This window comes from Quercus lobata, chromosome 7, assembly GCF_001633185.2.
Source record: "Quercus lobata isolate SW786 chromosome 7, ValleyOak3.0 Primary Assembly, whole genome shotgun sequence".
In the NCBI taxonomy this organism is placed as follows: Eukaryota; Viridiplantae; Streptophyta; class Magnoliopsida; order Fagales; family Fagaceae; genus Quercus; species Quercus lobata.
This window is the reverse complement of record NC_044910.1, coordinates 684,410-697,798: the sequence shown is the minus strand read 5'-3', so window position 1 is coordinate 697,798 and position 13,389 is coordinate 684,410. Positions and strand designations below refer to the sequence as shown.

At 34.7% G+C, this 13,389-nt stretch overlaps 2 protein-coding genes across 2 annotated transcripts; both read left to right on the top strand.

Moving 5' to 3' along the window:
- Positions 1 to 9,072, top strand: LOC115953020 (pentatricopeptide repeat-containing protein At5g64320, mitochondrial-like). The gene is made up of 3 exons (XM_031070439.1): positions 1 to 2,983; positions 3,993 to 4,211; positions 8,312 to 9,072. The coding sequence occupies exon 1, from the start codon at positions 269 to 271 to the stop codon at positions 2,462 to 2,464; it is 2,196 nt and encodes a 731-aa protein (XP_030926299.1). The 5' UTR covers positions 1 to 268; the 3' UTR covers positions 2,465 to 2,983; positions 3,993 to 4,211; positions 8,312 to 9,072.
- Positions 2,751 to 8,629, top strand: LOC115953170 (nuclear speckle splicing regulatory protein 1-like). Its single transcript, XM_031070703.1, has 3 exons — positions 2,751 to 2,771; positions 3,993 to 4,211; positions 8,312 to 8,629. The coding sequence occupies exons 1-3, from the start codon at positions 2,751 to 2,753 to the stop codon at positions 8,627 to 8,629; spliced, it is 558 nt and encodes a 185-aa protein (XP_030926563.1).
- Positions 9,073 to 13,389: the final 4,317 nt, after the last annotated feature.

Here is a 13,389-nt window from a genome sequence, read left to right as displayed (position 1 = left end):
AGCATTCACCTTCCCAAGGCTGCTCTCGTGAGAATCCAGGGTCTGAAACTCAGGATTTGCTGAGTTTGAATTTCGAGAATCCAGCATTAAATGTTTTCCTTTGTGACCTCCGCTGCCATCGTTCTGGCTTCTCTCCGCCGCTGCCTGCCTGTGGGTTTTGGATTCAATTCGTCGGCCTGCCTTGCACCACCCTTTTTGCTTCATAGATACTCCAAATCTCCGAATTTTGGGTTAGTTTCTGAACATTCTTAGCTATTTATTCTTTGTAATGTTGAAAATATCAAAACTTTCAACCCATGCGAGCAAAAAGCTACAATCTTTGTTCAAAACCCATTGTTTTGCAATTTACTTAGGTGGGGTTAGTAGTAGAAATTTTAGTGATGATGGACATGGAGTCTTCTTGAATGATAACAATGGATTATCAGAGTCTGAGACTGAGTGGGAAAGGTTACTTAAACCCTTTGACCTCAAAGAGCTTAGGAAGTCACTTAATCAAATAAGCCCCTATCAGCTCTGTAAATTGCTTGAGCTCCCACTTGACGTGCCCACATCAATGGAGATATTCGAATGGGCGGGTGCCCAGAAGGGCTATTGCCATTCATTTGATGTGTATTATGTATTGATAGATAAGCTAGGGGCGGCCGGGGAGTTTAAGGTCATAGATAGGTTGTTAATGCAGATGAAAGAAGAAGGGATTGTCTTTAAAGAGACCCTTTTCCTTATGATTATGAAATATTATGGGAGTGCCAGTTTGCCTGGCCAAGCAACTAGGTTGCTTTTGGATATGAGGGGTATTTATTCTTGTGAACCAACTTTTAGATCTTATAATGTTGTATTGGATATATTGGTGGCTGGGAATTGTCCTAAAGTTGCACCTAATGTTTTCTATGACATGTTGAGCAAGGGTGTTTCTCCCACTGCCTACACTTTTGGGGTGGTGATGAAAGCACTTTGTATGGTTGGTGAAGTGGATTCTGCATGCTCTCTCCTCAGGGACATGACTAAGCACGGGTGTGTGCCGAATTCAGTGGTATACCAGACTTTGATACATGCACTCTCTAAGAATAATCGAGTAAATGAAGCATTGAAACTTTTGGATGAAATGTTTCTTATGGGTTGTACACCTGATGTTCAGACCTTCAATGATGTAATCCATGGCCTTTGCAAGCTCAATCGGATTCATGAGGCAGCAAAGTTGGTTGATCGGATGCTTCATCGGGGTTTCTCCCCTGATAATATAACTTATGGAGTTTTAATGCATGGGTTGTGTAGAATGGGGAAAGTTGATGAAGCAAGGGCATTGTTGAATAAAGTGCCAGCTCCAAATGTCGTGCTCTTCAGTACCTTAATTAATGGGTATGTGACTAGTGGACGGTTTTATGAAGCCAAAGATGTTATGTACAATTGCATGCTAAGTATCGGCTGTGCCCCTGATGTTTTTACATTTAACATGCTGATTCATGGGCTTTGTAAGAAGGGTTCTTTGACTTCAGCTTGCAGATTGGTTAATGAGATGGAAATAAGGGGTTGCGAACCTAATGTGGTAACATACACAACATTGATAGATGGGTTTTGCAAAGCAGGCCAACTAGAGGAAGCTAGTGATGTTTTAAATGAGATGTCAGCTAAGGGACTTAGTCTGAATACAGTAGGGTACAATTGCCTTATATGTGCTCTGTGCAAGGATGAAAAGGTTAATGAAGCTTTGGAAATGCTTGGTGAAATGTCTAGGAAAGGATGTAAACCTGATATTTTTACATTTAATTCTTTAATATTTGGACTTTGTAAGGCCAACAAGATAGATGAGGCCTTGGGAGTCTATCGTGATATGTTATTGGAGGGTGTAATTGCCAACACTGTAACTTACAACACTTTGATTCATGCTTTTCTGAGGAGAGGTGAGATCCAAGAAGCGTTTAAGCTTGTAAATGAAATGTTATTTAGAGGATGCCCTCTTGATATAATCACCTATAATGGCCTAATTAAGGCACTGTGTAAAGCTGGGGCTGTTGAGAAAGGGTTGGCGCTGTTTGAAGAAATGATGAGGAAAGGACTTAATATTAATAATATCTCATGCAATATTTTGATCAATGGTCTTTGTAGAGTTGGAAAAGTACATAATGCACTCGAGTTTCTAAGAGATATGATTCATCGGGGTTTGATGCCGGACATAGTCACTTATAACACCCTGATAAATGGTTTATGCAAGATGAGGCGTCTTCAGGAGGCTTGGAATCTCTTTGATCGATTACAACTTGAAGGAATCTGTCCTGATGCTATTACTTATAACACTTTAATCTGTTGGCACTGCAAAGAGGACATGCTTGATAATGCCTATTTGATTCTACATAAGGGAGTGGAGAATGGTTTCATACCTAATAATGTGACCTGGTATTTATTGGTCTCCAATTTTGTTAAAGAAAGTGCCAAGGAGAGTCAGACTTTTTCCTCAGATCTGTTTTAGTGTCTAGAAAGAAATTTTGCTCATGGAATGATCTCTTTGTTTAATATCTTGAGTTAAGCTTCAGAAAGAGTTGCTTGGACATTTGGTTTTAGCTATTATCCACACGTATCTTCTATTCTCAAGCAAGTGTATTGCTGATTAACCATTGATTCTCTTGCTTTCGAATATTTTGCAATGCACATCATTTGAGGCTTTTGGATCTCTGTTTGGATAGGTCACTAGTCACCTGGATTGTTCAGTGTAAATGTTTGCTTTTTGGGAGCAGTTGTGCTTGAAGCTAATCAGAATGGCTATGAAGATGACTTTGGTATGATTTCGTACGTGAATGTAATTTAAGGAAATGGCCCTTACAAAGCACAATTTCTTGCATTTCATATATTTGGAATTTGGGTTGGATGAGGGAAAAGTTGGCTGGCTGTTCTTTTTTTTTGGCTCATCTCAGTTTTGCGATGGTTAAGGCAGAAGGTTTCACAGCATAATGTATATTTCAAAGAAGAAACAATCATTTCCAAACTTGAGGTGATCATATCATTTATCATTTTCCTATATGTCTGCTATTTTACTGATTTATTTCCTGTATTTGATTATTTACTTTTAGAAACTTAATTGGTATTGGTTCATTTTTCAAGTATTCAAACTCAGTGGTTCATGCATAGTTGTATGTTGTGTTGTTAGAAATAAGTAAATTCTCCTTTGATAACTTCAACAGTTGGGATGGAAGCATCAGTGATATTAATTATCTGATTATCGAACTAGGGAGTTAAGTTTTATCCTCCACTTTAAGATCTTATGCAATGCATTATTGGCCTAAAATGTCTTATGGAAATCTTGGTTGTGGTACTCAGGGACTATTATAATGGTGTATCAAATTCTTCTTTGTTGACTTATAGATTATACATAAATATTAGTGTCTTTTAAGTTTTAACTGAATGATTAGAGTTACACACGCCTTAGCTAGGGATTTTTTTTTTCATTTTTGGCTTGTGGCTTATCTGCTTTATCCTGAGTTTGATTTATAATTTTTAAACTCTTAATGTTAAGCTTTAGGTTTGTATATGCCGACAATTGTGTAATTACAGTGATTTATTTATTATTACTACTTGTTTTATGGGCAAGTGAAAAAAAAAAAAAAAAAAAAACCATCAGATTTTGAGAGGAAAAGAAAAGCTCTCTTTTTTTGCATCTGTGTTAACATTTTTGTGAAACTTCAGTGTAGTTGAGTTCTTCAAAAGGGACCTCTGTCAGGGGCAAAAGAGAAGAAAATTATCTCTCTCTCTCTCAGGGATAATTCATGGATATAATTGCAGGCAGTTTTTTTTTTTTTTTTTAAAGTGCAGGTAAAAAATATAAAAAAAAAAAAACAGAAGACAGAATCCTGATTTGGTTTTACATATATATGCATCATTATAGCTTGGTTTTTTTTATGTTTCTGTTACAACCTTGCAGCATTTATTTTTAATTTTGTTTGTCTTTCCATAGATTTGGTTAAATAGTGTTTATAATTAAAACATGCTTGTTTCTATTGCAGCCAAGATGTATACAGCTATTGAAAGAAAAAACAAAAGAACGAGAGAAATACCGTGAAGTAGTGTATGAGAGAAAAATTGCGAAAGAGAGAAGCCAAGATGACCACCTCTATGCAGACAGGGACAAATTTGTGACGAGTGCTTACAAAAAGAAACTTGAAGAGCAGAAAAAATGGATGGAGGAAGAATGTTTGCGTGAACTTCGAGAGGCGCAGGATGATGTATGTATAACTTTTGCCTGGTCTTGCATTTATCCAACTCCACTTGTGTTCGACTTATCATGGTTCTTGTTTTATATTACTTTACATGTGACTAACTGAAAATTGCTAGTTTAGATTATGCGTTTATTTTTTGCATGCTCGCGTTCTATATTAATTCTTTGTTATCCTGTTTACTACTGCACATTGACATTTTCTTTAATGAATTTTCTATTTCTACTTTACATATTATATAGGTTGACACATAAAGGTAGTTTAATAGTTGAATTCCAATGTGATGACTAATGAGTGGGGTGAGTGTGGAGATGGACTGCACTTAATGCAACTTGACATCCATTTCTAAAATCAATTATTTGTTTTGTATAAGTTTCTAGGGCTTGTACAAAGTCAAGAGTCATTAAATCCAGACAGGATTCAGCAGTTTCATGCATTCAATTGTGAGAATGTTTGTCATAAGTTTTGGATGCAAGTTGGTTAGACATTTTCATTTTTTCTTCTTATCCCTTTTTTTTGGGAGAAAAGGGATTCCCTAATTTTCTCAGTTCCTTGTAAAGCAGCCTCCACCGTTGGGTGTAGTTTTAGTTAATGTGTTCTCAATTGGATGGTTCTATTTGAAGAACTGCATTAGAGAGGGTTTTCTGTGGATCTTTTTCCAAAGGAGTTTTCTGATGTAAATTTCCCAGCATTTTGTTGGTTATTACCTAGGTTTAAACAATTTTCCTTCAAGTGTCAGTTATTAAAAACAAAACATTCCTTCAAGTGTCTCATTTGCACATTTATATTTTTTAATGCCATTCCACCAGGGCCCACCAGGGGATTTTAATCCTAATCCTTAAGTTTATCCTTAGGCCTTTGGTATCATTCATACCTTACTCACCTAAAAGATAGATGAGTGGTAAAATGCATTATCATGGATTTTTCCTTGAAAGGCATCCTCCGTTGACAAATCAATTTGAAGCCTATCATTCCCCAAGTTTTTTGATTGTAAATGTCTCGATTATGGGTTGAAAACTCAATGGGTCCATCTGTAACTTACCAATAAAGTAAATGTCTATAGGCTTTTGGCAAACTAGTATAAGTTAGAGCCAGTGGTTGGTTAAGTTCTGTTTTGGCTAGGCATGGTCTAGACTGGTTTGGATTCGGTTGTGTTGAATAATTAGAAGGGGAGGCACTAGTCAGAAAGCAGAAAATGAAGGGTTGGTGCTGGTTGGTATTAGCTTAATGTGGCGGCTTGGTTTGGTTTAGACGTTTAGTGACTCCAATACCTGTCCTGTTGGCATGTAACCTTAACTTCGATAAAATCAGGCAGCTTTAGGAAAGTTTCTGGTTACCTAAGAAAGATTAGCCTAATCACTGCAGATGGATCTAGAGAGGTGCATTCACCCTATGATTCAACCCTTATGATGATGGTAACAAAGAGGGTAAACGAAGTAAACATGTATGAGTGTCAGCCAGGGCAAGAACAGAAGTGTACAATCAGTATTACTTGACAAGTCTACAATGAGGGCAAGAACAGAAGACACTCTCAAGGGTCCTTGAAGACCATTGGAGGTTTACATAATGATCCGTTTGGATTGAGGGGGAGTAGAGTAGAGTTGGCCCAAAATTAGCCTATTTTCAGCCAACACTACTCTACTCCCCTCAATCCAAATGGGCCCTAAGTCTTGTAATATGCTCTATGCAGCAGTTTGGAACACATGCACTGGTTGCTGCTGCTGTTTGAATGTTTGTGAAGAATATTTGAGAAGAGAATTCAAAAACATTTGTATGATATTTCATCCATTTTTTAGGAGGAGCTGAAAATCTGATACAATCCTGAGCCAATATATTCCTCATATATAGGAGAGTTAGTTACAAGAAATAGATAATATTCTTGACAATGACAATTGGTGGGGATGCCAAGAGTTTTGTAGTTCAACTAGTTGGCACCTCTTGGTATTTTCTAAACATTCAAGGTTCAAATCTCCTCTCCATTGTTGTAACTATTGAATTTTCAAAAAGAAAAAAATGACGGTTGGTGGGGACAACTCATTAGTGACACCCCGCCACTGGGATTTCTAGACTCTTATAGAAAAGTACAATATAATTTTTATTTATTTTTTGGATAAGTAATCAAACTTCATTAAAAAAATTGAAAGAATGTATACAGGTGGTATACCAGAGTTTAAAAAAAGGAAAAAAATGCAGAAAGAAGAATAAAAGAGCAACAACAGAAAAGTTCAAAGCCTTTGTATCAACGGCATAAAGACTCTAAAAACTCCATTAAGGAGTACACAGAAGGGGTATGAGACTGATGCCCGTTCGAAGAGTCTTCAAGAAGAGAAACCTAATATTAGGCAGAGAAAGCTCCTTTCCCTCAAACGTGCATTGATTATGCTCCCTCCAAATACACCACGTAATACATGCTGGCTCTGCCCTCCAAACTTTTACATATCTTCAAACTCCCCTTACTCCATCCCAAGATTTCAGCATGGCTTCAACAGAGTTTGGCATAACACAGTTAGTCCCAACTAGACAAAATATGAATGCCCACAGATCATGTACAAAAGGACAATGCAGCAGCAAATGATTAACAGATTCTCCATCAGATTGACAAAGACAACACCAATCTGCCAAAAGGAAACCCCTCCTCCGCAGGTTGTCTGTCATCAAAATTTTGCCTAGGGCGACCTCCCAAACATAAAAAGAAACTCTAGGAGGGGAAAGAGACTTTCATACACACTTCCAAGAAAACAGGGAAGTAACCTCAACGCTTGCTTGCAGCACCCTATAGTAGCTCCTAGATGTAAATCCTTCTTTGGGTGAGCCATTGACTCCAACTCCCAATCTTGTGCCTCTCTGATGAACACCGGTTTCCAATGTAACCTACCATTCACCCACTCCATATAGTCTGACAGCTGACCATCTTGATCTCTAACAAATTGAATAATTCCAGATAGTGGTCTTGAAAAGTACCACTTCCATCCCAAAATTGTTTCTAAAACTGAATTTGAGAACCACATCCTGCCTCAAACCGAATGGAAGATGCAATCATGCAAAGTGGTCCCACCCAATCTGATATGTTTCCAAAGCCCCACCATTACCTCACCAGAGTACCGCGCACTATTGTTTGTACCATATTTGCAATCAATAACCTTCCTCCATAAAGAATCCCTATCCAACCCATATCGCTAGTCACTTACGTAACAGAGCATAATTGAAATACAACAACTTCCTCACACCCAAACCTCCTTGTCAAATTGGTCTACAAATGATGGACCAATTAACCAGATGAATTTTATGCTCTCCATGAAAGCTTTCCCACAAAAAATCTCTTTGAATCTTCTCCAAAAGAGTACAATATAATTGTACCAATATTAGTTCTGTAGCTCTAATTGTAAATATGTCAAATAGTGGGTTTTAGTTAGTTCAATTAGGAAAATTTCTTGTCATTGAATAAAAGATCTGGGATTTGATCCCCGCCTATATCAAATACCAATTGATGTTTTGGCCTAATAAAGAGTAATCATTATGGAGCGGACATTGTACATTTGAAATATTATCATTCATATCTATATTAAAAAAAAAAATAGTGAATATGTCAATGAATGCCATATTCATAAACAAGGTCCCAGGAAGCTTTATTGGTGAACATCCCAACTTCTATGTAACTATCACTATGTGGTGTTATGATAAAGTCATGTTACTTGGAGTGGAATCATGTGATAATTAGTACATGTAAGGTTACTTTTATATATAAAAAAAGGACATGTAAGGTTGTTGCTAAGTTGTAAGTCCTAAGGTACTAACCCATTGCCCTTATTCAATTCGTCCAAACTCCAAACTTCAACCCTCATGATTTATGTTATGCTCATACAAGCATCCTTGAGCCACTTTCCAAGTTTGGCCAAGGCGTGTTAAAGACCAAGTCAAGCATTAGCCACGTTTTATGTTTAGATTTATATTCTATCCACGTCTTTATGCGACTACATGCTGTGATTTATATTTTCTTGAAGACCACACTAAATTAAATGCTTTGATATGATCAATTTTTTTTTTTTTTAGGTTTTTCTCAAATGCTTTGAATCCATATTGATAATTTATATATGCATTGTTGTTTAAAGGTTACAAAGAAGAGTGACTTGAGTGATTTTTACTTCAACATTGGAAAAAATTTTGCTTTTGGTGCAAAAGATGCTGAGGTGAGGAGATCAGAGAAGCAGGTTGAGTCAAAGAAGCCAGTGAAACTTGCCGAGTCAAGGGAGTTAGAGAAGCTTGAATTAAAAGGCTCTGATGATACATCAGATGAAGGTCAGTCACCAAATGCATCAAATGCACCTTTGAAGGTTTCAGTCATGGAAGACAAGCATCAAGGTGAAAGCTCCATTCTGCCAAAGAAAAGCGTTGAATCCTTAGAGAAAAAGCCAATAACCAACACTTAAGATCAAGAAAAAACTTCAGCTGAACAGCCATCAGCAGAACAGCCAAAGCGTGACCATCATAAGAGAAGTGGAGATGCTGTGGCTGCAGCTAAAGAACAGTTTTTGGAAAGGAAGAAGGCAAAAGAACAGTGAAATCTCTCTTGGAGCATGTTAATACAAATATTAGAAACTAAAAAGAAAAGTTGTCTTGTTTTAATCTCGAATACCTGTAAAACATTCTCTCAGAAGCAGATAGTGGCTACCATGTTTGGTTTGTGCACAAGCTTTTTGCTGTCTTTGCCTCCCCATCAAGGACTTTTTAAGTTTTATGAGTGATTAAATTACTAGTATGGTATGGGGCTTAGCAATCAAGAAGGAATTTATTGAACTTGTCTAGGTAACACTGTGGAGCGAGACCTGTAATTCATCACTCATTAGTGGAATGTTAAAAATTTTATTAGAAATTCTGTGAAGCCAATGAATTTCTGGATTACACTTGCGTGTTGTGGGCTATACCATTGGATTTGTACAGTGATTTCACATATTTACCAAATGGTAGACTTTGGACCCATTTCTCTCTGACTTAGATGTTATGATCCATCTCTCTGCTTTTAGATTACCTGTATCTCGTATTAGATATGCTATTCATACAACAAAACAAATGTATAGTAAATTTTCTATTCTTACAGCAAGTTATTGTAGAGCTTTGAAAGAATTTAGAGGAACATGAAATAAGAGCAGGAGTTTTATTCAGTTTTGCGTAATGGTCTCATATTTGTCGATCTCTGAAGATTACTTGCTGCTAGTAGTACTAATGTCTATGCATTTGGGGGAGAAGAAAGAAACGTAAAACAGATGTACAATTTTCATTTTACTTATGCACTATATAAAATTTAGGAAGTCTTACAAATAAATATAAACAAATGAATAAAATTTAGAAAGACCTATTTTATAAGCCTTAAATTTTAATAGTGGTTTTAAATTAAATATGATGTGTTCAAAAGTTTTTAAATTTTTTTGAAGGCCCAGAAGTTTCAAATTAAGTCTGAACATTTCATTAGTTTTACTTTTACCTAAAATATAAGGTCTAAAATATAAGATTTGAAATGTAAGCTATTCTAAATATTAAGTTGGTTTTTCGCAGTAAAGCTTATTTTTAATTTTTTAGTGTACTTTGAATCAAATCATGCTTATATTAGAAAATAAGAGGTTCTAGAGATAAGAGAGAGCAACCTCTCGTTATGGAATCCATAAATCTAAAAGCAGTATTTATTTCATATTCACACAACCATACACACATTTTGCACTGAAATTGTAACGGTTGTGTGAAACAATCGAGTTTGCACTAATATTTATTTCATTACAAAGTGTGTATGTACGGTTGTGTGTAAAAACCAAGTGTGCACTAGTATTTAGCCTATATCTAAAAGACAAAAAAAAAAATAATAATAATAAATAAATAAAAATCAATGTCTTCAACGATTTGGTGGCTTGATCTTGCATTGTTCAGCCACGAATTTAAAAAAAAAAAAAAAAACATATTTTCTGCATATTTTCAACCAGAGAGTCTTTGATTTTTTCCTCTCTTTTTTACCTAAGAAATCATATTCATTGACTTAAGCCAATATTAGCAATAAAAAAAAATGCATTTTTTCAAAAAGTTGAGTTTTTAAGAGCAATTATATCTAAAAGACTTGGCTTAAATATTCTTCTTTGTGCTTTTTGGTTCCAATTTCTTTCAATAAAGTGATAAACAAGAATCTCGGATAGGAAAGTGATGCCATTTTCTAAACCAATCTGCATTCAACAAACTTCTTGTTTAAGATTCACATTAAAAAATATATTGTTTAAGACCAAGTCCCACTTAGTGCTTGGCCTTGTTAAAATTAAAATGAATGTCATTGGCACATGTTGGAGCATGTTGCTACTGTTTCTCATACTGGTCTTTGGTCTACACACCTGGCATTTCAATAAATTGATCATGATTACCACTCACTAAGAGCATTCTAAAATGGGGCTAGATTGCTAGAAGCAGTGGTTGGCTATGCACTTTAGCAGTTGCTAATTTGACTCAAATATGGAAATTAATGGCTGAAAATCCAATCAGGAAATTGTCCAGTTGACTCGTTATTAGGCAGTTGTTGTTGCTTGTTGATCATGACATTAGCACAGCATCGTTCCCACGTTGGGGCTTAGTCCCCTACAACTAATCCAAAAGATTTAAGTAATTAACCAAAACAAATATGTACATTGGAATTCCCAAAAACTATCTGTTATTTTCTAAACTTTTAAATTTTCGAATTATATATTTCAATGAGAATTTGAAACTTATGTTAATGGGTCTCATTCACTTTATCTCTTTTTATTATTAGCTTTTTAAAAGAAAGTGTACTTCCAACTTTAGCAAAATCAATTTACTTGGATTAAAAAAAATGTGAAATGCCCTCCTAAGTCACATAGGACCATTAGTGAAAAAAAAAAAAACAAAAACAATAACGAAGCATTTATATTACAAATAGAGAATGTGCATTTATTTGGCTCGCTTATTTGGTTAAAGGTGAGACAAAAAACATTATTATTAGAAAAGATTTACAAATCAATATGATTATTACTATATCAATAACTTAATAAATATATTTTTTATTAATTTGTTATTTTTGTATTTAAAAGTTGATAAATCAATTGAAAAAATTGTAATAGTATAGCACCGCTAAAAAAAAATATAGGGTGTTGGGAAAAAAAATGAGCTGAACCCAGCTAATCACTGCAGCCAACTCATATGTCGTTCAGACCATTACTCTAACTGGGTCCTGAGGTGATCTTTTCAACAACTGGAATTGGAGACTGAAGGTTGAAGTTAATTAGCTCTTTGCATTGTATATTTTCTGTTCAAGGTAGGTGAAGGTGGGAGACATGAGCCTTAAAAGCCATGGGGAGCCTTTAAGGTGGTGCACTAAAAGCATGGGAGCCCCTTAATGGCCTACCAGCAAGTCTACCACCTTGTGATTGTTTCTTATTACAGCATATAGCCTCTCTTTCTTTCTTTTTTTTCTTTTTTGTTTTTGTTTTTTTTTTATAGTTACAACATGCTGATAATCCATAACTCAAATCCTTTACTCTTAAATCCTCAAGCATTTTTGTGCATGAAGAAGTGTCAATGAAGTTACAAGGTTCTTGGCAATTTCAACTTATAACTATGGTTGTAATTTTGCAGTACTACTGTCAACTAGGTCAAAGTGGAAACAACAAAGAATACAAATAATCCATTTTAAAGTGTTTGCATAATGTATGTTACGCGATTATACTTTTTTTATATATCTAATAATAAAATTATAAAAAAAAAGTTGATAAAATAAGAAAAGATATAGAAAAATAATAATAATATAAGAAGTGTTAAAAAGGACATATCAATTAAAGAAATAACAAAGATTATAACTTTGGATAACAAATACATGGTCGATTTTGATTAATCTATTAAAATTCTATAACTAACTTCTCCAATAAGGCATTAATATTCTTTCTCAAAAACAAAAAGGAATTAATATTGAAAAAGAAACACTTATAAAAATTAAAATTGATTTATTTTTTGTTTATGGAAACAACTTTTGAAGAACATGGTGATTATTGAGTTTGCTGTCCAACATCTCTAATATAGTCACTAACCCTTTGGTTATGTCTAATACCTTATAATTTAACTTTAAATTTAATTTTGTAAATAATAGTATGAGATTATATCATGGGATTGAGATTTATAGAATATAAAACTAAGCTTTTGTTAATGAATACCCTAAAGAAAAAACTTTATATTTTTATACATTGTTTAAAAAAAATAAAGTTAAAAAGTACACAAATATTCATAAAAACACGCACAACTTCAATAAATTTGTGTATAGTAAGTCAATAAATAATTGACAGAGTATAAATTTTTTTTTATTACAATTCATAATTAAATATTTATTAATCCTTAATTTAAAAAAATAAATTCTCTCATTTTTCTTTTGCTCATTATTTTATTTATTATTATTATTAAGAAGTTGGAATAAGAGTGTGAGTGATGAATCAGAATCACTCGACACACAGTCCAGCCAAATAAATCTCAATCTCAAATTTCCAACGTACGGGCAAAGCTTACATAAAAGCAAAGCATCACTAACACGTGTGTTAGATTTCAATGAAATTTATACTGGATCCACCGTCAAAACAGTACTGCGTGTGTGTGGGAACGAAACTCAATGATCGTATTCATTCATTGGGACCAAACTTATAAATTATAATTCATCATCTTCAACCATCTCAGATCTTCTTGTCCTGTTTATTTGGTCTCACCATCATATTCATAACCCCCACACCCAATTTTAGGCGCGTGCATTACCAATCCAATCAGTTCACAATGAAGATCTATGATCTATATATCTGCACAATGCAGAAATAATTGGCTTCCAAAACTGGGTGGTGTGTGTTTTTACTACTTTTTTTTTTTTTTTGATAATAGTGTGTTTTTACTACCTTGGGAAACTATTTTTGGGTAATTAATATAAGAATTTGTTATAACGTACCCAAATGCCAAAGCGTATTGAATGCAGTGTTTAATTCAACAACGCCTTTTTCTTTTGCTACATTAATAAGTTGGGGGTGTGAGATCAAGATCACCGTCTGCACCATGTGTCCACAATGAGTCCAAGGTCAATTGATCACTATTGTGTTTAGTAAGATTGTTGGGAACATTGAAGTCGATAGTAGAGCTGTAAATGAGCGAGTTTTGTCGAAATAATGAATGTTTG

Excerpts from the sequence above, each read along its gene's own strand:
- LOC115953020 (XM_031070439.1), top strand. The coding sequence starts at position 269 with ATGTTGAAAATATCAAAACTTTCAACCCATGCGAGCAAAAAGCTACAA.
- LOC115953170 (XM_031070703.1), top strand. The coding sequence starts at position 2,751 with ATGGCTATGAAGATGACTTTG. Across the intron at positions 2,772-3,992 it reads TGGCTATGAAGATGACTTTG|CCAAGATGTATACAGCTATT; the intron begins GTATGATTTCGT and ends TTTCTATTGCAG. Across the intron at positions 4,212-8,311 it reads TTCGAGAGGCGCAGGATGAT|GTTACAAAGAAGAGTGACTT; the intron begins GTATGTATAACT and ends TGTTGTTTAAAG.